This window comes from Oncorhynchus nerka, unplaced genomic scaffold, assembly GCF_034236695.1.
Source record: "Oncorhynchus nerka isolate Pitt River unplaced genomic scaffold, Oner_Uvic_2.0 unplaced_scaffold_2190, whole genome shotgun sequence".
NCBI classification, from domain to species: Eukaryota; Metazoa; Chordata; class Actinopteri; order Salmoniformes; family Salmonidae; genus Oncorhynchus; species Oncorhynchus nerka.
The window spans coordinates 6288-28407 of record NW_027039105.1 but is presented as its reverse complement, the minus strand read 5'-3'; the positions used below and the strand labels follow the sequence as shown (position 1 = coordinate 28407).

At 44.3% G+C, this 22120-nt stretch overlaps 1 protein-coding gene across 1 annotated transcript; it reads left to right on the top strand.

Annotated features, from left to right (window-relative positions):
* The first annotated feature begins 15209 nt into the window (after positions 1 to 15209).
* On the top strand, positions 15210 to 21556 carry LOC115120647 (V-set and immunoglobulin domain-containing protein 2-like). Its single transcript, XM_065014725.1, has 5 exons — positions 15210 to 15458; positions 15671 to 15750; positions 15849 to 16196; positions 16406 to 16663; positions 20304 to 21556. Exons 1-5 carry the CDS (start codon positions 15382 to 15384, stop codon positions 20372 to 20374), a joined length of 834 nt encoding a protein of 277 aa, XP_064870797.1. The 5' UTR covers positions 15210 to 15381; the 3' UTR covers positions 20375 to 21556.
* The last annotated feature ends 564 nt before the right edge of the window (positions 21557 to 22120 follow it).

Genomic DNA, 22120 nt, shown 5'->3' with positions numbered 1-22120 from the left:
ATAAATGTAATAATTTCAAAGATTTTACTGAGTTACAGTTCATATAAGGAAATCAGTCAAGTGCTTGCTCAGGTGAAATTTAAAAGCGGCTGGGCCAGTGGGCTTGAGAGATGTGGAGGGTCAACACCTTTAGTTTGCATCCCGCTTTGATTTCTAGATAAACATTCCTGTGTCTGATCTTCCCAGTTTTGGTTTTGCTTCCTGTCTTTTCAGTTTGGGTTTTTATTTTGTTTGCCTCTTGGGAAAATTTAGTGGGTGTCTTTTACGTTCCGGTTGTTGTTGTTGCTAGTCAACTATCAGTGGACACCCCCATGAGTGTCTTTCAGAACCCCTCCTGTTTTGTTTTGGTTACACTTTATTTGGATAGTGCAGATTTGGTATCTATAGATCCTCTACAGTTGGTCATACTATCAACAAACAATCTGTTCATAAGCAACTGCTTGCCAAGGTTAGAATAAGGGTTATGGTAAGGGTACGTTTAGGGTCAGGATAAGGGTTATGGTAAGGGTAAGTTTAGGGTCAGGATAAGGGTTATGGTAAGGGTAAGTTTAGGGTTAGAATAAGGGTTATGGTAAGGGTAAGTTTAGGGTTAGGATAAGGGTTAAGGGTACGTTTAGGGTTAGAATAAGGGTTATGGGTACGTTTAGGGTTAGAATAAGGGTTATGGTAAGGGTAAGTTTAGGGTTAAGGTAAGGGTACGTTTAGGGTCAGGATAAGGGTTATGGTAAGGGTACGTTTAGGGTTAGAATAAGGGTTATGGTAAGGGTAAGTTTAGGGTTAGGATAAGGGTTATGGTAAGGGTACGTTTAGGGTCAGGATAAGGGTTATGGTAAGGGCACGTTTAGGGTTAGGATAGGGGTTATGGTAAGGGTACGTTTAGGGTTAGAATAAGGGTTATGGTAAGGGTAGGTTTAGGGTTAGAATAAGGGTAAGTTTAGGGTCAGGATAAGGGTTATGGTAAGGGTACGTTTAGGGTTAGAATAAGGGTTATGGTAAGGGTAAGTTTAGGGTTAGGATAAGGGTTATGGTAAGGGTACGTTTAGGGTCAGGATAAGGGTTATGGTAAGGGTGCGTTTAGGGTTAGGATAGGGGTTATGGTAAGGGTACGTTTAGGGTTAGAATAAGGGTTATGGTAAGGGTAGGTTTAGGGTTAGAATAAGGGTAAGTTTAGGGTCAGGATAAGGGTTATGGTAAGGGTAAGTTTAGGGTCAGGATAAGGGTTATGGTAAGGGTAAGTTTAGGGTCAGGATAAGGGTTATGGTAAGGGTAAGTTTAGGATAAGGGTTAAGGGTACGTTTAGGGTTAGAATAAGGGTTATGGGTACGTTTAGGGTTAGAATAAGGGTTAAGGTAAGGGTACGTTTAGGGTCAGGATAAGGGTTATGGTAAGGGTAAGTTTAGGGTTAGAATAAGGGTTAAGGTAAGGGTAAGTTTAGGGTTATGGTAAGGGTAAGTTTAGGGTTAGAATAAGGGTTATGGTAAGGGTAAGTTTAGGGTTAGGATAAGGGTTAAGGTAAGGGTATGTTTAGGGTTAGAATAAGGGTTATGGTAAGGGTAAGTTTAGGGTCAGGATAAGGGTTATGGTAAGGGTACGTTTAGGGTTAGAATAAGGGTTATGGTAAGGGTACGTTTAGGGTCAGGATAAGTGTTATGGTAAGGGTAATTTTAGGGTTAGAATAAGGGTTATGGTAAGGGTAAGTTTAGGGTCAGGATAATGGTTATGGTAAGGGTAAGTTTAGGGTTAGGATAAGGGTTAAGGTAAGGGTACGTTTAGGGTTAGAATAAGGGTTATGGTAAGGGTACGTTTAGGGTCAGGATAAGTGTTATGGTAAGGGTAATTTTAGGGTTATGGTAAGGGTAAGTTTAGGGTCAGGATAAGGGTTATGGTAAGGGTTAAGGTAAGGGTACGTTTAGGGTTAGAATAAGGGTTATGGTAAGGGTAAGTTTAGGGTCAGGATAAGGGTTATGGTAAGGGTACGTTTAGGGTTAGAATAAGGGTTATGGTAAGGGTACGTTTAGGGTCAGGATAAGGGTTATGGTAAGGGTACGTTTAGGGTTAGGATAGGGGTTATGGTAAGGGTACGTTTAGGGTTAGAATAAGGGTTATGGTAAGGGTAGGTTTAGGGTTAGAATAAGGGTAAGTTTAGGGTCAGGATAAGGGTTATGGTAAGGGTAAGTTTAGGGTCAGGATAAGGGTTATGGTAAGGGTAAGTTTAGGGTCAGGATAAGGGTTATGGTAAGGGTAAGTTTAGGATAAGGGTTAAGGGTACGTTTAGGGTTAGAATAAGGGTTATGGGTACGTTTAGGGTTAGAATAAGGGTTAAGGTAAGGGTACGTTTAGGGTCAGGATAAGGGTTATGGTAAGGGTAAGTTTAGGGTTAGAATAAGGGTTAAGGTAAGGGTAAGTTTAGGGTTATGGTAAGGGTAAATTTAGGGTTAGAATAAGGGTTATGGTAAGGGTAAGTTTAGGGTTAGGATAAAGGTTAAGGTAAGGGTATGTTTAGGGTTAGAATAAGGGTTATGGTAAGGGTAAGTTTAGGGTCAGGATAAGGGTTATGGTAAGGGTACGTTTAGGGTCAGGATAATTGTTATGGTAAGGGTAATTTTAGGGTTAGAATAAGGGTTATTTTAAGGGTAAGTTTAGGGTCAGGATAAGGGTTATGGTAAGGGTAAGTTTAGGGTTAGGATAAGGGTTAAGGTAAGGGTACGTTTAGGGTTAGAATAAGGGTTATGGTAAGGGTAAGTTTAGGGTCAGGATAAGGGTTATGGTAAGGGTATGCGTTTAGGGTTAGAATAAGGGTTATGGTAAGGGTTTTAGGGTCAGGATAAGTGTTATGGTAAGGGTAATTTTAGGGTTATGGTAAGGGTAAGTTTAGGGTCAGGATAAGGGTTATGGTAAGGGTAAGTTTAGGGTTAGGATAAGGGTTAAGGTAAGGGTGCGTTTAGGGTTAGAATAAGGGTTATGGTAAGGGTAAGTTTAGGGTCAGGATAAGGGTTATGGTAAGGGTACGTTTAGGGTTAGAATAAGGGTTATGGTAAGGGTGCGTTTAGGGTCAGGATAAGGGTTATGGTAAGGGCGTTTAGGGTCAGGATAAGGGTTATGGTATGGGTAAGTTTAGGGTCAGGATAAGGGTTATGGTAAGGGTAAGTTTAGGGTTAGAATAAGGGTTATGGTAAGGGTAAGTTTAGGGTTAGGATAAGGGTTAAGGGTACGTTTAGGGTTAGAATAAGGGTTATGGGTACGTTTAGGGTTAGAATAAGGGTTATGGTAAGGGTAAGTTTAGGGTTAAGGTAAGGGTACGTTTAGGGTTAGAATAAGGGTTAAGGTAAGGGTACGTTTAGGGTTAGAATAAGGGTTAAGGTAAGGGTACGTTTAGGGTCAGGATAATGGTTATGGTAAGGGTAAGTTTAGGGTCAGAATAAGGGTCAAGGTAAGGGTAAGTTTAGGGTTAAGGTAAGGGTAAGTTTAGGGTCAGGATAAGGGTTATGGTAAGGGTAAGTTAGGGTTAGAATAAGGGTTAAGGTAAGGGTACGTTTAGGGTCAGAGAGAGAGGGGTTGGAGAGTGGCATGGCAGGCAGAGAGAGAGGGGTTGGAGAGTGGCATGGCAGGCAGAGAGAGAGAGGGGTTGGAGAGTGGCATGGCAGGCAGAGAGAGAGAGGGGTTGGAGTGGCATGGCAGGCAGAGAGAGAGAGGGGTTGGAGAGTGGCATTGAAGGCAGAGAGATGGGTTGGAGAGTGGCATGGAAGGCAGAGAGAGAGAGGGTTGGAGAGTGGCATGGAAGGCAGAGAGAGAGGGGGTTGGAGAGTGGCATGGAAGGCAGAGAGAGAGGGGTTGGAGAGTGGCATGGAAGGCAGTGAGAGAGGGGATGGAGAGTGGCATGGCAGGCAGAGAGAGGGGGTTGGAGAGTGGCATGGCAGGCAGAGAGAGAGAGGGAGAGTGGCATGGCAGGCAGAGAGAGAGGGAGAGTGGCATGGAAGGCAGAGAGAGAGAGGGGTTGGAGAGTGGCATGGAAGGCAGAGAGAGAGAGAGAGGGGGGTTGGAGAGTGGCATTGCAGGCAGAGAGAGAGAGGGGTTGGAGAGTGGCATGGAAGGCAGAGAGAAAGAGGGGTTGGAGAGTGGCATGGAAGGCAGAGAGAGAGGGGTTGGAGAGTGGCATGGCAGGCAGAGAGAGAGGGGGTTGGAGAGTGGCATGGCAGGCAGAGAGAGGGGTTGGAGAGTGGCATGGAAGGCAGAGAGAGAGAGGGGTTGGAGAGTGGCATGGAAGGCAGAGAGAGGGGGTTGGAGAGGGGCATGGAAGGCAGAGAGAGAGGGGTTGGAGAGTGGCATGGAAGGCAGAGAGAGGGGGTTGGAGTGTGGCATGGAAGGCAGAGAGAGAGGGGGTTGGAGAGTGGCATGGAAGGCAGAGAGAGAGGGGTTGGAGTGTGGCATGGAAGGCAGAGAGAGAGAGGGGTTGGAGAGTGGCATGGAAGGCAGAGAGAGAGGGGTTGGAGAGTGGCATGGAAGGCAGAGAGAGAGAGGGGTTGGAGAGTGGCATGGAAGGCAGAGAGAGAGAGGGGTTGGAGAGTGGCATGGAAGGCAGAGAGAGAGAGAGGGGTTGGAGAGTGGCATGGAAGGCAGAGAGAGAGAGAGAGTGTGCAGATATTCTTGGGGAAGGAGTGGCAAGTGAGATTGGAAAAGTTTGAGGAGAGAGAGAGGCGGCGAGTGGAGAGTATGAGTGTGGAATATGTGTGTGGCTATTTCTGGGTGTACACAGTTTAAGTGGTTTCAGATTTCTCATCCTACTTCACACAGGCTCAGAATATACTACTGTGTCCGTGAGAAGCAGGGCTATTGCTCAAGTCCATGTAGAATAAGAGCACCTCCTCCCAGCTGCCCACTGCTCTGAGGCTAGGAAACACTGTTACCACCGATAAATCCACTATATTTGAGAATTTCAATAAGCATTTCTCTACGGCTGGCCATGCTTTCCACCTGGCTACACCTACCCCGGTCAACTGCTCGGCACCCTCCACAGCAACCCGCCCAAGCCCCCACCATTTCTCCCTCACCCAAATCCAGATAGCTGATGTTCTGAAAGAGCTGCAAAATCTGGACCCCTACAAATCAGCCGGGCTAGACAATGTGGACCCTCTCTTTCTAAAATTATCTGCCGAAATGGTTGCAACCCCTATTACTAGCCTGTTCAACCTCTCTTTCGTATCGTCTGAGATTCCCAAAGATTTGGAAAGCTGCCGTGGTCATCCCCCTCTTCAAAGGGTTAACAAACAGATCACCGACCATTTCGAATCCCACCATACCTTCTCCGCTGTGCAATCTGGTTTCAGAGCTGGTCATGGGTGCACCTCAGCCACGCTCAAGGTCCTAAACGATATCATAACCGCCATCGATAAGAGACATTACTGTGCAGCCGTATTCATCGACCTGGCCAAGGCTTTCGACTCTGTCATTCACAACATTCTTATTGGCAGACTCGACTGCCTTGGTTTCTCAAATGATTGCCTCGCCTGGTTTACCAACTACTAGTTCAGTGTGTCAAATCGGAGGGCCTGTTGTCCAGACCTCTGGCCGTCTCTATGGGGGTGCCACAGGGTTCAATTCTCGGGCCGACTCTCTTCTCTGTATACATCAATGATGTAGCTCTTGCTGCTGGTGATTCTCTGATCCACCAATACACAGACGACACCATTTTGTATACCTCTGGCCCTTCTTTGGACACTGTGTTAACTAACCTCCAGACGAGCTTCAATGCCATACAACTCTCCTTCCGTGGCCTCCAACTGCTCTTAAACGCAAGTAAACTAAATGCATGCTATTCAATCGATCACTGCCCGCACCTGCCCTCCATCATCACTACTTTGGACAGCTCTGACTTAGAATACGTGGACAACTACAAATACCTAGGTGTCTGGTTAGACTGTAAACTCTCCTTCCAGACTCGCATTAAGCATCTCCAATCCTAAATTAAATCTAGAATTGGCTTCCTATATCGCAACAAAGCATACTTCATTCATGCAGCTAAACATACCCTCGTAAAACTGACCATCCTACCGATCCTCGACTTCTGCAATGTCATTATAAATTAGCCTCCAACACTCTACTCAACAAATTGGATACAGTCTATCACAGTGCCATCTGTTTTGTCACCAAAGCCCCATATACTACCCACCACTGTGACCTGTACGCTCTCGTTGGTTGGCCCTCGCTTTATACTCGTCGCCAAACCCACTGGCTACAGGTTATCTACAAGTTTCTGCTAGGTAAAGCCCCGCCTTATCTCAGCTCACTGGTCACCATAGCAGCACACACTCGTAGCACGCGCTCCAGCAGGTATATCTCACTGGTCACCCCCAAAGCCAATTCCTCCTTTGGTCACCTGTCAATGACTGGAACGAACTGCAAAAATCACTGAAGCTGGAGACTCATATCTCTCTCACTAGCTTTAAGCAGCAGCTGTCAGAGTAGCTCACAGACCACTGCACCTGTACATAGCCCATCTGTAAACAGCCCATCCAATCTACCTCATCCCCACACTGTATTTATTTATTTATCTTGCTCCTTTGCACCCCAGAATCTCTACTTGCACATTAATCTTCTGCACATCTACCATTCCAGTGTTTAATTGCTATATTGTAATGACTACGCCACTATGGCCTATTTATTGCCTTTAACTCCCTTATCTTACCTCATTTGCACTCACTGTATATAGACGTTTTGTTTAGTTCTTTCTACTGTATTATTGACTGTATGTTTTGTTTGTCCATGTGTAACTCTGTGTTGTTGTATGTGTCGAATTGCTATGCTTTATCTTGGCCAGGTCGCAATTGTAAATGAGAACTAGTTCTCAACTAGCCTACCTGGTTAAATAAAGGTGAAATAAATGTAAAAATAAAAATGCAAGCCATTTCAATATACGGTGTCCACACATTTATGTTGTCAGACAGAACCAGTACCTCACAGGTTCGCTAAGCAGGGAACTTCAGCTTCCTATTGGAATCCAGCCAGAGTGAGGATAGCCAACAATTAGAATGTTTGTTCACCCACAATCTGCATTCAGAATGATTGACAGGGTTAGAGAGATAAATACATTAGACTCCCTTAACCATCTAACACTAACTACTCAAACAACCATTTCAGTAACAGGTGCAATAAATCCAACTAACAGATTATTAGTTTAGGAACATGTTTGTTATTAATCTGTGTGTAGCATGAGATTAATTGTATCAATAAATGCACATGTAAAAACACATAGAAACAAAAACATTCTAAAAATCAAACTGTACTAGAGCATGCTGGGAAATATGATAATGATGAGTGAGTGTGGTTTTGCCAGCTAGACCAGCTTGGTCACCAGCATCACCAGCTTGTCCAGCTAGCCTAACCAGTTAGACCAGCTGTAAAAAAAAAAAAAATAAAATGTGATTTGATTTGACTGACAGGAATATCAAACCTACATGCTTCACAGAGGGAGGCCAGTGTCAGAAACAGCTGGACATCACAGTTTATAGTGAGTGATGTTTCTCTCTAGTGGGTTTTTTTTCTCCCTTTTTCCTGGTATCCAAATTGGTAGTTACAGTCTTGTCCCATCGCTGTATCTCCCGTACTAACTCAGGAGAGGCGAAGGTCGAGAGCCGTGCGTCCTCTGAAAACACTACCCAACCAAGTCGCACTGCTTCTTGACACAATGCCCACTTAACCTGGAAGCCAGCTGCACCAATGTGTCGGAGGAAACACCTGGCGACTGTGTCAGCATACACTGCTCCCGGCCCGCCACAGGAGTCGCTAGTGCATGATGGGACAAGAACATCCCTGCCAGCCAAACCCCACTCCTAACCTGGACGACGCTGAGCCAATTGTGCGCCGCGCCATGGGTCTCCCGGTCGCGGCCCGGCTGCGACAGATCCTGGACTCGAACCCAGAATCTTAGGTGGCACAGCCAGCACTGCAATACTACTCGGGAGGCCCCTTCACTGGTGTTTCTGAATGTTTACTGCAGTATGACTCTGCACTGTTTAATCAGTGTGTGTGTGTGTGTGTGTGTGTGTGTGTGTGTTTCCATTCCTCCACAGAGCTTTCAGACTGTGTGTCCATCAGCTATTTGCTGCAGCCTCCACCCTCTGGTCTAATGGTTGAAGGGGATCAGGACCAGCTAGTGTGGTGACCATGGAGTTGAGGGGATCAGGACCAGCTAGTGTGGTGACCATGGAGTTGAGGGGATCAGGACCAGCTAGTGTGGTGACCCATGGAGTTGAGGGGCATCAGGACCAGCTACAGTGTGGTGACCATGGAGTTGAGGGGGATCAGGACCAGCTACAGTGTGGTGACCATGGAGTTGAGGGGATCAGGACCAGCTACATTGTGGTGACCCATGGAGTTGAGGGGATCAGGACCAGCTACAGTGTGGTGACCATGGAGTTGAGGGGGATCAGGACCAGCTACAGTGTGGTGACCATGGAGTTGAGGGGATCAGGACCAGCTACAGTGTGGTGACCATGGAGTTGAGGGGATCAGGACCAGCTACAGTGTGGTGACCATGGAGTTGAGGGGATCAGGACCAGCTAGTGTGGTGACCATGGAGTTGAGGGGATCAGGACCAGCTAATGTGGTGACCATGGAGTTGAGGGGGATCAGGACCAGCTACAGTGTTTTGACCATGGAGTTGAGGGGGATCAGGACCAGCTACAGTGTGGTGACCATGGAGTTGAAGGGGATCAGGACCAGCTACAATGTGGTGACCATGGAGTTGAGGGGGATCAGGACCAGCTACAGTGTGGTGACCATGGAGTTGAGGGGGATCAGGACCAGCTACAGTGTGGTGACCATGGAGTTGAGGGGGATCAGGACCAGCTACAGTGTGGTGACCAAGGTACTGCTCTCATTGACAGCCTCACTGTGACCTTCTACAGGCGCCAAGAGTGTTGAACAGACAACTATACACACAAACAGCCATTTCATTTGGGGGGGGGGGGGGTGACAGCTTTTTCTGAGGACTTCTTCCCTCGTCTTGGTGATGATTTGATTGTGACTGGCAGGAAGATCAAACCTTCGTGCTTCACAGAGGGAGGCCAGTGTCAGAAACAGCTGGACTTTACAGTTTATAGTGACAGCAGCTGTTTCTGGAGGACTTCTTCCTTAGTAGTGGTGATGATGAGGCCCTGTTCTGGAGTTCTGGTGTTCTGGAGTTCTGGTGTTCAACCTCAATCAAAAAAAAGCTATTATGCATTGAAACAACTTCACACTCAAACATTACAATGTTTGGTTTATGGCCCCTCAAAGATAATATTTGCTTATGATCAGCTTATATACTACTTCCCCAAGTCAGATTCAGCATGGGTCTACAATACTTCTATATTGTTAGAGTATTGGTACATAGCAGAAAAACGCTCTGAGCCTGATTTAGATATAGTCGACATGATAACTTTTCAGCTAGCTAGCTAGAAGGCGTGGTAGACGATGGAATGAACACACGTCAGTCCAATCAAAGTAACCGGAGAAAATACGTTGACGTATTAGTGGCTGATGACCTCAAGCCTTATTGGACTGGCATTGCCAATGTAACTATGGCAGCACCCAAGTGCGCAGAAGTTGCCTGTTTTTTTTGTTTGCTAACTGATATGATATAATGTTTGGAGGTGTAACTTGTAGGAGGCGTGGCCTTAAAAATCGCTCGCTGTGAACACCAGTGGGAGGAAGTGTCAACGCCAAATTGTCTGGTATGTTGACAATAAAGATGAAACTTGTACGTTGCCAGTTCTGTAGTCTTAATGAGACTGACTTAAAATCACGCGATACCAAAGAGAACGTTAGGGTTCTATTTTCAAGACAGTGAACATTTTATCACGATATTGTGACACGAATGAATGGCAGAATTAGGTGTACTTACTCTTTCTCTCTCTTACCCTCTATCCTTTATCTCTAACTTTTATTTTATTTTTTATCTCTCTTACAATAGCTTACAGGGGGGGATATCCGGGGGGCTTGAGGTACCGGAACGCATGAGAAAAAAAAGTGTCAACCACAAAGTAGCAGCGCAGCAGAGTAAACAGCCAAGTAGCCTACTATATATGGTGGTGAAACGGACAGCGCGCTTCAAGGTGATGATTCCTTCAAACCATTTTAGACGTCACTACTGAACACCCGTCATACGCATAGCCTATACCAGGGGTAGTCAACTCTGACCCTACGAGGTCCGGAGCCTGCTGGTTTTCTGTCCTGCCTGATAATTGATTGCACACACCAGGTGTAAATCATTCCCTGATTAGAAGGGAACCATTTTTAAAATCTACAGTGGAACTGGCTTCAAGATCCAGAGTTGAGTTTGAGGGGCCTATAGTATGCCAACCTACTCGAGTTTAGCTGTGGGGCTTAAACAAGTCTGAATTTCTTATAGCCTAATTTTCGAGACATCAATATTGAGCAACATGTTTAGACAGTTATTGCAGAACAAGGGCCATATGCACATGAACACACACTCAGCTGTGGGCCTTACAACACATCATTGCAGAACAAGGGCCATATGCACATGAACACACACAGCTGTGGGCCTTACAACAAATCAATGTAACAGTAGAACAAATATCAGAATATAACTTCAAATAAAATAAATCAATGTAGACTACAGCAGAACACACACTCTGCTGTGGGCCTTACAACACATCAATGTAACAGTAGAACAAATATCACAGTATCAGAATATAACTTCAATCATTGTAGACTACAGCAGAACACACATGAGGATATATCGGCCTCGTTCTGTTATAATATGAAGCACGTTCATGTTAACTTCACAGTACACAACTGTGTTCCTGTCTTAGTTTTCTCAACCTTCCCACAATGCCTTTCCACATGTCAAGTCTATTTAACTCCTGACAGTCAATGTATTGTGACTGTGACATGTATCCTCTTTGTAAGTCTGTTCGAAAGACTTAATTTTGAGTGTTTACTATAAGCTGGATGTACTCTTTAGCTTGGTCTACAATACTTGCTGCCACTAAATGCACCTTGGTTCGGGATGTTCCATTTCTTGCTCAAAGCCATTGTAAGGCTGTCAGGAAGACTGCATATTTTCTTTCTCTCTGTTGGATCTAGTCAACTTCCTGCCTTCCTGCAGATTCACTTCCTCTGTTTAGCTCCCCGGCGACTGGACCAACATGACCGTTACCATGGAGACACCGTGAACTTAATTGATCGGGGAATATGAGAAAATATCAATAGAATGTGTTTTTCAGGGGTTTCAGAGAGAAACACCAATGATTCTTTCATTCTGGTTCTGTTTGATTAAAGTGACACCTCTAACCTAAACAACACTCTATTATAGACTACTGTCCTGATCTGGGTCACTGTTATTGTTACTGTTTGATGAAAGACACCTCTAACCTAAACAGCACTCTATTATAGACTACTGTCCTGATCTGGGTCACTGTTACTGTTTGATTAAAGTGACACCTCTAACCTAAACAACACTCCATTATAGACTACTGGGTCACTGTTACTGTTTGATGAGAGACACCTCTAACCTAAACAACACTCTATTATAGACTACTGTCCTGATCTGGGTCACTGTTACTGTTTGATGAAAGACACCTCTAACCTAAACAACACTCTATTATAGACTACTGTCCTGATCTGGGTCACTGTTACTGTTTGATTAAAGTGACACCTCTAACCTAAACAACACTCTATTATAGACTACTGTCCTGATCTGGGTCACTGTTACTGTTTGATGAGAGACACCTCTAACCTAAACAACACTCTATTATAGACTACTGTCCTGATCTGGGTCACTGTTACTGTTTGATTAAAGTGACACCTCTAACCTAAACAACACTCTATTATAGACTACTGTCCTGATCTGGGTCACTGTTACTGTTTGATGAAAGACACCTCTAACCTAAACAACACTCTATTATAGACTACTGTCCTGATCTGGGTCACTGTTACTGTTTGATTAAAGACACCTCTAACCTAAACAACACTCTATTATAGACTACTGTCCTGATCTGGGTCACTGATACTGTTTGATGAAAGACACCTCTAACCTAAACAACACTCTATTATAGACTACTGTCCTGATCTGGGTCACTGTTACTGTTTGATGAAAGACACCTCTAACCTAAACAACACTCTATTATAGACTACTGTCCTGATCTGGGTCACTGATACTGTTTGATGAAAGACACCTCTAACCTAAACAACACTCCATTATAGACTACTGTCCTTAATTCTCTCTCTCTCTCTCTCTCTCTCACTCACTCACTCACTCACTCACTCACTCACTCACTCACTCACTCACTCACTCACTCACTCACTCACTCACTCACTCACACACACATATATATATATAGATTGGACACCAGTGTCAGTGATAGAATTATGTGTGTGACAATGCAGATGTTGGTTGACTGGTTGATATCTGCCCTGCTGCCTCTATACCCTCTTCCTCTCCACCCCTGCCCTCTATCCTCTCCTATTGTCCCATACACTAATCTATACTCTTATTTATGCTTTGGGCGAGTGCACTGCAGTTCTCCCTCGAGTTCGTGACCCCGACTATGAATATCACTGCTGTAGATAATAGAAGACTCAGAGAGAGAGAGAGAGAGAGGAGGGAGAGGAGGAAGAGGAGGGGTCGTTGGGGCGTTACTTTCACTTTCAACGAGCGCATTTCTTCTTCAGCTCGTCGAACAGAACAGCGGAATACTTCGCCGAGGGACGTTCGTTTGAGTGACGTTCGTTTAATGGACAATGGCGATTTTAATTGGTCTACTTATTTCATCATTGTCTCTGTATTGTGACTTCACCGGTAAATTAGACTTCTGTCTAATTCCACAACCCTGTGGCGGAATTAAGTTGAGTTTAATAGTTTAGGTATTTTTTCTGTTTTGTTTCCTTAAACAAATGTTGGTACTGTGCATTTGATTTCAAGTATTTTAGATAACTAATGACTGACAGTGAATGGTTGAATTCTTTCCCTCCTGCCATGGTTCAATGACGTACTAAATTCCATGTGTGTGTAGTTGTTAGTGGTGCGCAGGTCAGCTGTTTGTTCAACCGCACCCGCCCGGAATTGCTAATAACCCATCCACAACAACCCGACTAGATGTGATAAAGTGAAAATCTGAGGGCCGCACCCAACCCTAACCCGCAAATATAGAAAATATGCAATAGGCTACAGTCAAAGAGAGCGGAACGATTTTTTTTGACAGGGGGAGTAGTTTTTTTATAAACCTGATTTAGATTTAAATGATCATTTCCTACATTTTGGTAGGCTTTTTGTTCGTCGACTATTCTATAATTAGATGCATGTAGCTTCTCCTTTGTCATTATATGTTGACCTAGAATACTACATAAACCCTTGATCAACATAATAATGTAATAGATCGATAGAATGAACGCTTCAATCTAGTTGACATCCGTAAAGTTCCCGCTGTCATCTTTCGCAGAGCGAAGACGTTTAGGGACCGGCGAGAAAATACAATGACGCAACAAAAATAAAACGGAAAAGATTTTCTGTGCAAAATGTCCAAATTACATCAATTTGACCGGTTGTAAAGGAGAAAGAAAGCTGTGAAAATGAAACCCAATATGTTTCTGATGAGATTGCAGTTCGGCTTTTATGTGGTTGAAATACTATCAGGTTTTATGATGTTTAATGATGAAGACGGCACCTCTACAGATGGTATCTAACGGAGCTTTGTATTCTCTCAAGAAGGCAGAAATAAAGAATTCGTATTTCTACGCTCCTGTTTCCAAGTCCACATTTTGTCAACATTTGGTGTATCATTTTACTGCAAGACATGCTTAGTTCTGCAAGAGTTCATATTATGGCTATATGAGAAGTTATAGACCTACCAACAGATTTCCGTTTCCATGTCAACAGATGTCATAGTAATACATCTGAACAGAAGGCTGCAGTTCCCTTGATGTGCCATAGCCCCATGTCCATGTAATACATCTGAACAGAAGGCTGCAGTTCCCTTGATGTGCCATAGCCCCATGTCCATGTAATACATCTGAACAGAAGGCTGCAGTTCCCTTGATGTGCCATAGCCCCATGTCCATGTAATACATCTGAACAGAAGGCTGCAGTTCCCTTGATGTGCCATAGCCCCATGTCCATGTAATACATCTGAACAGAAGGCTGCAGTTCCATGTGCCAATGTCCATGTAATACATCTGAACAGAAGGCTGCAGTTCCCTTGATGTGTCATAGCCCCTATTTCCATGTAATACATCTGAACAGAAGGCTGCAGTTCCCTTGATGTGTCATAGCCCCTATTTCCATGTAATACATCTGAACAGAAGGCTGCAGTTCCCTTGATGTGCCATAGCCCCATGTCCATGTAATACATCTGAACAGAAGGCTGCAGTTCCCTTGATGTGTCATAGCCCCATGTCCATGTAATACATCTGAACAGAAGGCTGCAGTTCCCTTGATGTCGCTCTGGATAAGAGCGTCTGCTAAATGACTTAAATGTAAATGTAAATAGCCCCTATTTCCATGTAATACATCTGAACAGAAGGCTGCAGTTCCCTTGATGTGTCATAGCCCCTATTTCCATGTAATACATCTGAACAGAAGGCTATTTGAAGTCCCGTCTTGTGACTGTCGAATATATATATTACCTCCCAATCATCTCTTTTACCACTTCTTTTCCAAACGTTACTTTTCTGGCTCTCCTTTCTCTTTATTTTTCAACTTGCCCTTCGCAGCATTTCGTCTTATTTAATTAAACTTCGACAATGTCCCTTTTTGCCCTCCGTGGATTGACGTTAACTTTTGCTGCCAAAAGCACTATTTGCCGATTGTCCGTTTCGGCTATTTGCCGATTGTCCGTTTCGGCTATTTGCCGATTGTCCGTTTCGGCTATTTGGCAAGTGTGCAGTTAAGCTCTAAAGTTTAGGCTTATACACTAATACCAGATAGCCTAAAACAATGAAAGAAAAACCTCCATTTAGTCTGTATAAAGTGCACAAGATTTATACATTTATAGATTTATTTAAGCTATACTTCCTCTTTTTCAACCCACTCAACCCGCCCTTCAGCCACACACAATTTAATGACCATATGAGTCAACACGTGCATCACTAGTGTGTGCGGTATGTGTGTATGCGTGTGCATGTTGCTCTTCGTGTGTGTGTGTGGCAACTTCTGGGTTATGGAGTGTAACATGTAGTTGATTAACATACAGATAGATATAAACATGAGACAATAATATCGTCCTGTTTGGTTTGAACAATAAAATCAACATTAACAGAACAATAAAGTTTTCACTTGTCCTTGGTCTTCCAGATGCTGAGTGCCTGGTGATCAGTCCTGCCAGGCTGGTGGTGAAGTATGGAGACCCAGCCTCCTCTAACTGCAGCTCAGATACCCCTGTAGAGATGGGCTGGGAAGCCACCCAGGGAGGAGTTGGTCTAACAGACAACAAGGTGAAGATCCTAAACTGGAAGGCGGACCGGTAAGAGAGGCAGACACAGCTGAGACTTTTAAAACTTGTAAAAAACAACAACACCTTTTTAGTTTGACTTTAATGTTATTTAGCTTCGATGGTCTTTAATGAGGTTTTACTGTTATTTTATAAATTTATTCATCGCTTGTATTGCCTTCTGTTTTGTTTTTTTTCATTGATTTATTTTAAATACACTTTAAATATTTCATTTGTTTTGACAGTGTGACTGACTGGAAGATCAAACCTTCATGCTTCACAGAAGGAGGCCAGTGTCAGAAACAGCTGGACATCACAGTTTATAGTGAGTGACATCTCTCTCTTATCTTCTCTGGTGTTTCTGAATGTATTCTTAGTGTGGCTCTGCACTGTTAATCACTGTGTGTTTCCCTTCCTCCACAGAGCTTCCAGACAGAGTCTCCATCAGCTACAGGAAGTCCCCTGATCCGATGGTTGAGGGGCATCAGTACCTGCTGCAGTGTCTTGTCCAGAACATCGCTCCTATTGGGAGCCTCAGGGTGACCTTCTTCAAAGTCTCTACCACTGGTGAACGGACAGAATTAGACACACAACAGAAATCCAAGGACAACATCAAGACACCAGAGAATGGGACCTACACCCTGGACTTCACCCCTGGTAGTGTTGACGACGGGGCCCAGTTGTTGTGTTCAGCCATGTTGGATCTGGGACCAGAGGGACCCCAACCTCCTCCTGTAATGGACTCAAACTGCCTCAACACCAACGTGCACTGTGAGTCCTTCTGGTTCTCTGTCTACACACATTTAGTACAACAGTTAGTTAGATACCAGACGAGTCATGACGTTGACAGATGTTGTTTTCACTTCATTTTCTCTCATTAATCAACTTGTTTCTCATCTCTCTTTATCGCTCATTAATCAACTTGTTTCTCATCTCTCTTTATCTCTCATTAATCAACTTGTTTCATCTCGTTCCCCCAGACAAGCCTCAGATCACTAGTCCTGGATGTTTCTCCATGAGCATCACGGAGGGCGACACCCTATCACTTAACTGTAGTGCAAATGGTAACCCTGCCCCCTCCTACAATTGGTTGCTCCCCCATGCCGACCCCAACACCATGGAAGAGAGATCCGTAGTGACCATCACCAACATAGCCAAGTCTCACTCTGGAGATTACACCTGCATCGCCAGAAACACCCTGGGAAAAAGCACCTGTACTGTTAACGTGGAAGTCACAGGTGAGATGGATGGATGATTGGTAGGTTTGTTGAAAGATTGGTTGGATGGCTGGTAAGTTGGAAGATTGATTGGTTGTTAGGTTAGTTGGATGATAGTTTGGTTGGTAGGTTGATAGATTCGGTCGTCCATCGGTCTTGGTCTGTCGAGAAGGTCCTGTTATGGAAAAATATATATATGTTAAAAATGAAACAATAGAATTCACACATGGTATAATGAAAAACCTCTGTGACCGCGCTCTCCTTGTAATGACAAGCTCTCCTATTACCTCTGTGACCGCGCTCTCCTTGTAATGACAAGCCCTCCTATTACCTCTGTGACCGCGCTCTCCTTGTAATGACAAGCCCTCCTATTACCTCTGTGACCGCGCTCTCCTTGTAATGACAAGCCCTCCTATTACCTCTGTGACCGCCCTCTCCTTGTAATGACAAGCCCTCCTATTACCTCTGTGACCGCGCTCTCCTTGTAATGACAAGCCCTCCTATTACCTCTGTGACCGCGCTCTCCTTGTAATGACAAGCTCTCCTATTACCTCTGTGACCGCGCTCTCCTTGTAATGACAAGCCCTCCTATTTCCTCTGTGACCGCGCTCTCCTTGTAATGACAAGCCCTCCTATTACCTCTGTGACCGCGCTCTCCTTGTAATGACAAGCTCTCCTATTACCTCTGTGACCGCGCTCTCCTTGTAATGACAAGCCCTCCTATTACCTCTGTGACCGCGCTCTCCTTGTAATGACAAGCTCTCCTATTACCTCTGTGACCGCTCTCCTTGTAATGACAAGCCTGTGACCGCGCTCTCCTTGTAATGACAAGCCCTCCTATTACCTCTGTGACCGCGCTCTCCTTGTAATGACAAGCCCTCCTATTTCCTCTGTGACCGCGCTCTCCTTGTAATGAAAAGCCTCCTATTACCTCTGTGACCGCGCTCTCCTTGTAATGACAAGCTCTCCTATTACCTCTGTGACTGCTCTCCTTGTAATGACAAGCTCAATACCTCTGTGACCTCTCAATGACAAGCCCTCCTATTACCTCTGTGTCCCCCTATCCTGTAATGACAAGTCAACTCTGACCTCATGACTATACGATGTACCCCCCATCTCCTTGTAATAGACAAGCCCTCCTAACTCTGACCTCTCCTGACTATGACAAGCTGTCCTATTACCCCATCTGTAGCAGGTCAACTCTGACCTTGAATAATGTCCCTCCTATTTCCTCTGTGACCGCGCTCTCCTTGTAATGACAAGCTCTCCTATTACCTCTGTGACCGCCCTCTCCTTGTAATGACAAGCCCAATACAAGCACTGTGATGTTGACATTCCAGGTGTGTTTATGTTATATTCGATGTGTCCCCCCATATACTGCTAACATAGAGCAGGTCAACTCTGACCTCATGACTATCCTGATGTGCCCCCCCTATACTGCTAACATAGAGCAGGTCAACTCTGACCTCATGACTGTACGTTTTAACCCAACCCTGTTAACATAGAGCAGGTCAACTCTGAATGACTAAACTGTGTCCCCCCCTGTATACTGCTTAACATAGAGCAGGTCAACTCTGACCTCATGACAGCATGTAACCCCCATGTAGTCTCTGATAGAGCAGCACTAACTCTGACCTCTGACTAGGGATGCAGTCTATTCTGTAGTTGAAGTCTCTGAATAGGGCTCCCCCCACACTGATGTAACATAGAGCAGGGTTCTCCAACCCTGTTCTCTGGAGAGCTACCCTCCTGTAGGTTTTTAACTCCAACCCTGTTCCTGGAGAGCTACCCTCCTGTAGGTTTTAACTAACCCTGTTCCTGGAGAGAGTCCTCCTGAAGGGCAAACTCCAACCCTGATTCCTGATTAACACTGATGTAGTCTCTGATAGGGCAGCAGTAACACTGATGTAGTCTCTGATAGGGCAGCACTAACACTGATGTAGTCTCTGATAGGGCAGCAGTAACACTGATGTAGTCTCTGATAGGGCAGCACTAACACTGATGTAGTCTCTGATAGGGCAGCACTAACACTGATGTAGTCTCTGATAGGGCAGCACTAACACTGATGTAGTCTCTGATAGGGCAGCACTAACACTGATGTAGTCTCTGATAGGGCAGCACTAACACTGATGTAGTCTCTGATAGGGCAGCACTAACACTGATGTAGTCTCTGATAGGGCAGCACTAACACTGATGTAGTCTCTGATAGGGCAGCACTAACACTGATGTAGTCTCTGATAGGGCAGCACTAACACTGATGTAGTCTCTGATAGGGCAGCACTAACACTGATGTAGTCTCTGATAGGGCAGCACTAACACTGATGTAGTCTCTGATAGGGCAGCACTAACACTGATGTAGTCTCTGATAGGGCAGCACTAACACTGATGTAGTCTCTGATAGGGCAGCACTAACACTGATGTAGTCTCTGATAGGGCAGCAGTAACACTGATGTAGTCTCTAATAGGGCATTATTAACACTGATGTAGTCTCTGATAGGGCAGCACTAACACTGATGTCGTCTCTGATAGGGCAGCAGATAACTCCCTCGGGTAGATAACGTCGGTAGTCCAGTTGTGAAGGCCTGGTGGGGAGGATAACTCCCTCGGGTAGATAACGTCGGTAGTCCAGTTGTGAAGGCCTGGTGGGGAGGATAGGTGATTGTAGCCCAGGAGTGACTGATGGAACTCTTCAGCTGGCTAGCTCCGGAATAATTGATGTTTGCTCCGGAATCGACGTAAGCCGATAGTCACACGGATAGCAGCTAGCTAGCTGCGAGATCCAGGTATAAATGTCCAGAGTTAGTGGTTGAAATCCGGGGACATGGAGAGAAAAATAGGTCCGGTATGTTCCGAGCTGCGCCGTACAAAACTGGCGATAGATTTTCGAGCTAAAGGATAGCTGATGACCACAAACTGTGGTTAGCTGAATACTAACGATTAGCCAGTAAAGAAGCTAACTAGCTTCTGATTAGCTTCAGGCTAGCTTCTGGATTATCTTCTGGCTAGCTTCTGGATTAGCTTCTGGCTAGCTTCTGGTTAGCTTCTGGATTAGCTTCTGGCTAGCTTCTGGTTAGCTTCTGGATTAGCTTCTGGCTAGCTTCTGGTTAGCTTCTATGGAGGATTACAGATTTGAGGTAAATAATACTTTATTTTTTTATAAATATAAATTGGTGAGGCGGGTTGCAGGAGAGTGTTTTGAAGATGAGTTTATGGAAAATAAAACATATATATAAAAAGGTATGCGAAGAAAGTTGTAAATATATACATATATATATACGGACAAGGACAAAAGACGTCTAAACTGCTATGCCATCTTGGAGCAGAGGAAGGATGCAATGCTCATTTCCTCTCTCTGTTCCGTTAAACTTTGGGGTGGTAGTCTTGGTAACGGTAGGTCATATGCAAAACCACTTCAGTGTAAAAAAAAAAATGAATCTGAGCATCCTTGTATATGGAGTATGGGAATTGTATCAGGATTGAGATCCACATATGAATGTAGTTTAAATCAAAACTGAAAAGATAAACTCATGTCGTTTTTTGAGCTGTTGACATATTGGGGGAAAAAAAATCAGATATATATCAGGCATGCCAATTTATTGTCAAATGATCAGAATTGGGTTGCCTGTGTAAACGCAGCCTAAACGTCTGTTTCCCTCCTCAGGAGCTTCCTGTCAGACTGCTGGAAGTGCCTTGGTGGCTGTGCTGCTCCTCCAACTCATTCATTGGCTTTAAGACCACTTCCTGAACCCACTGATTGGCTGAATACATGTGCTTTTATTTTTTTTCTTCTTCAAAATCCCTCACTGTGATTGGTGGCTGTCTGTCCACTTTCTGCTAACTATTGATTAATTTTTTTTTAAATTATTGATTGATTGATAACCATGACAACAATACTTTGATAATATTACCTTGTAACTTTATGATTTTGCCTTAAATCAACAGTTTGGATCCACCTACACATTAAAGGGTTTTTCTTTATTCGTACTATTTTCTACATTGTAGAATAACAGTGAAGACATCAACTATTATGCTGTACCAATAGTAGGACACACCTACTATTCCATGGTTTCCATGGTTTCTATATATGTATATGTATATGTGTATATGTATATATATTTATCATGGATTTAATTCATTTTACACCTACTATTCCATGGTTTCCATGGTTTCTATATGTGTATATATATCATGGATTTAATTCATTTTACAGTGTTATTGCCTGTGTTTTATTTCACTATCTCTGACCATTCGTGATCTTCGTCAGCTATGACACATAATACTTCACTTCACATTTCCTTATTAAGTGTTATGGTGTCAGATAACATACAATGAAACTAGACTTTTGTTAATATACGAATGACCTTGTTCCAGATGAGGATGTTGTTCTGCACTAGTGTGTCAATAGCAGGGCATCTTTGACTCTGGATTACACCTACTAATCATATTACATTGTTTGGTGGGTATGTTGTTCTGCACTAGTGTGTCAATAGCAGGGCATCTTTGACTCTGGATTACACCTACTAAACATATTACATTGTTTGGTGGGTATGTTGTTCTGCACTAGTGTGTCAATAGCAGGGCATCTTTGACTCTGGATTACACCTACTAATCATATTACATTGTTTGGTGGGTATGTTGTTCTGCACTAGTATGTCAATAGCAGGGCATCTTTGACTCTAGATTACACCTACTAATCATATTACATTGTTTGGTGGGTATGTTGTTCTGCACTAGTGTGTCAATAGCAGGGCATCTTTGACTCTGGATTACACCTACTAAACATATTACATTGTTTGCCAGATCAGACGTTGTATATTATTCTAATCATCCGAATGTTCATTGTAGGCAGTTGCTTTCATTTCAGAGCGTCTAATTTGTAAACGTTTTGACTGTATTAAATGATAATTTTGTCGATTCCGTGGGGCCATGTGCACATGAACACACACTCTGCTGTGGGGGCCATTACTGGGGCCATGTGCACATGAACACACACTCTGCTGTGGGGGCCATTACTGGGGCCATGTGCACATGAACACACACTCTGCTGTGGGGGGTTTGTCATTACTGGGGCCATGTGCACTAACACACACTCTGCTGTGGGGCCATTACTGGGGCCATGTGCACATGAACACACACTCTGCTGTGGGGGCCATTACTGGGGCCATGTGCACATGAACACACACTCTGCTGTGGGGGCCATTACTGGGGCCATGTGCACTAACACACACTCTGCTGTGGGGGCCATTACTGGGGCCATGTGCACTAACACACACTCTGCTGTGGGGGCCATTACTGGGGCCATGTGCACTAACACACACTCTGCTGTGGGGGCCATTACTGGGGCCATGAACACATGAACACACACTCTGCTGTGTAACACACACTCTGCTGTAACACACACTCTGCTGTAACACACACTCTGCTGTAGGGCCTTACCAGACATCACTGTAACACACACTCTGCTGTAGGGCCTTACCA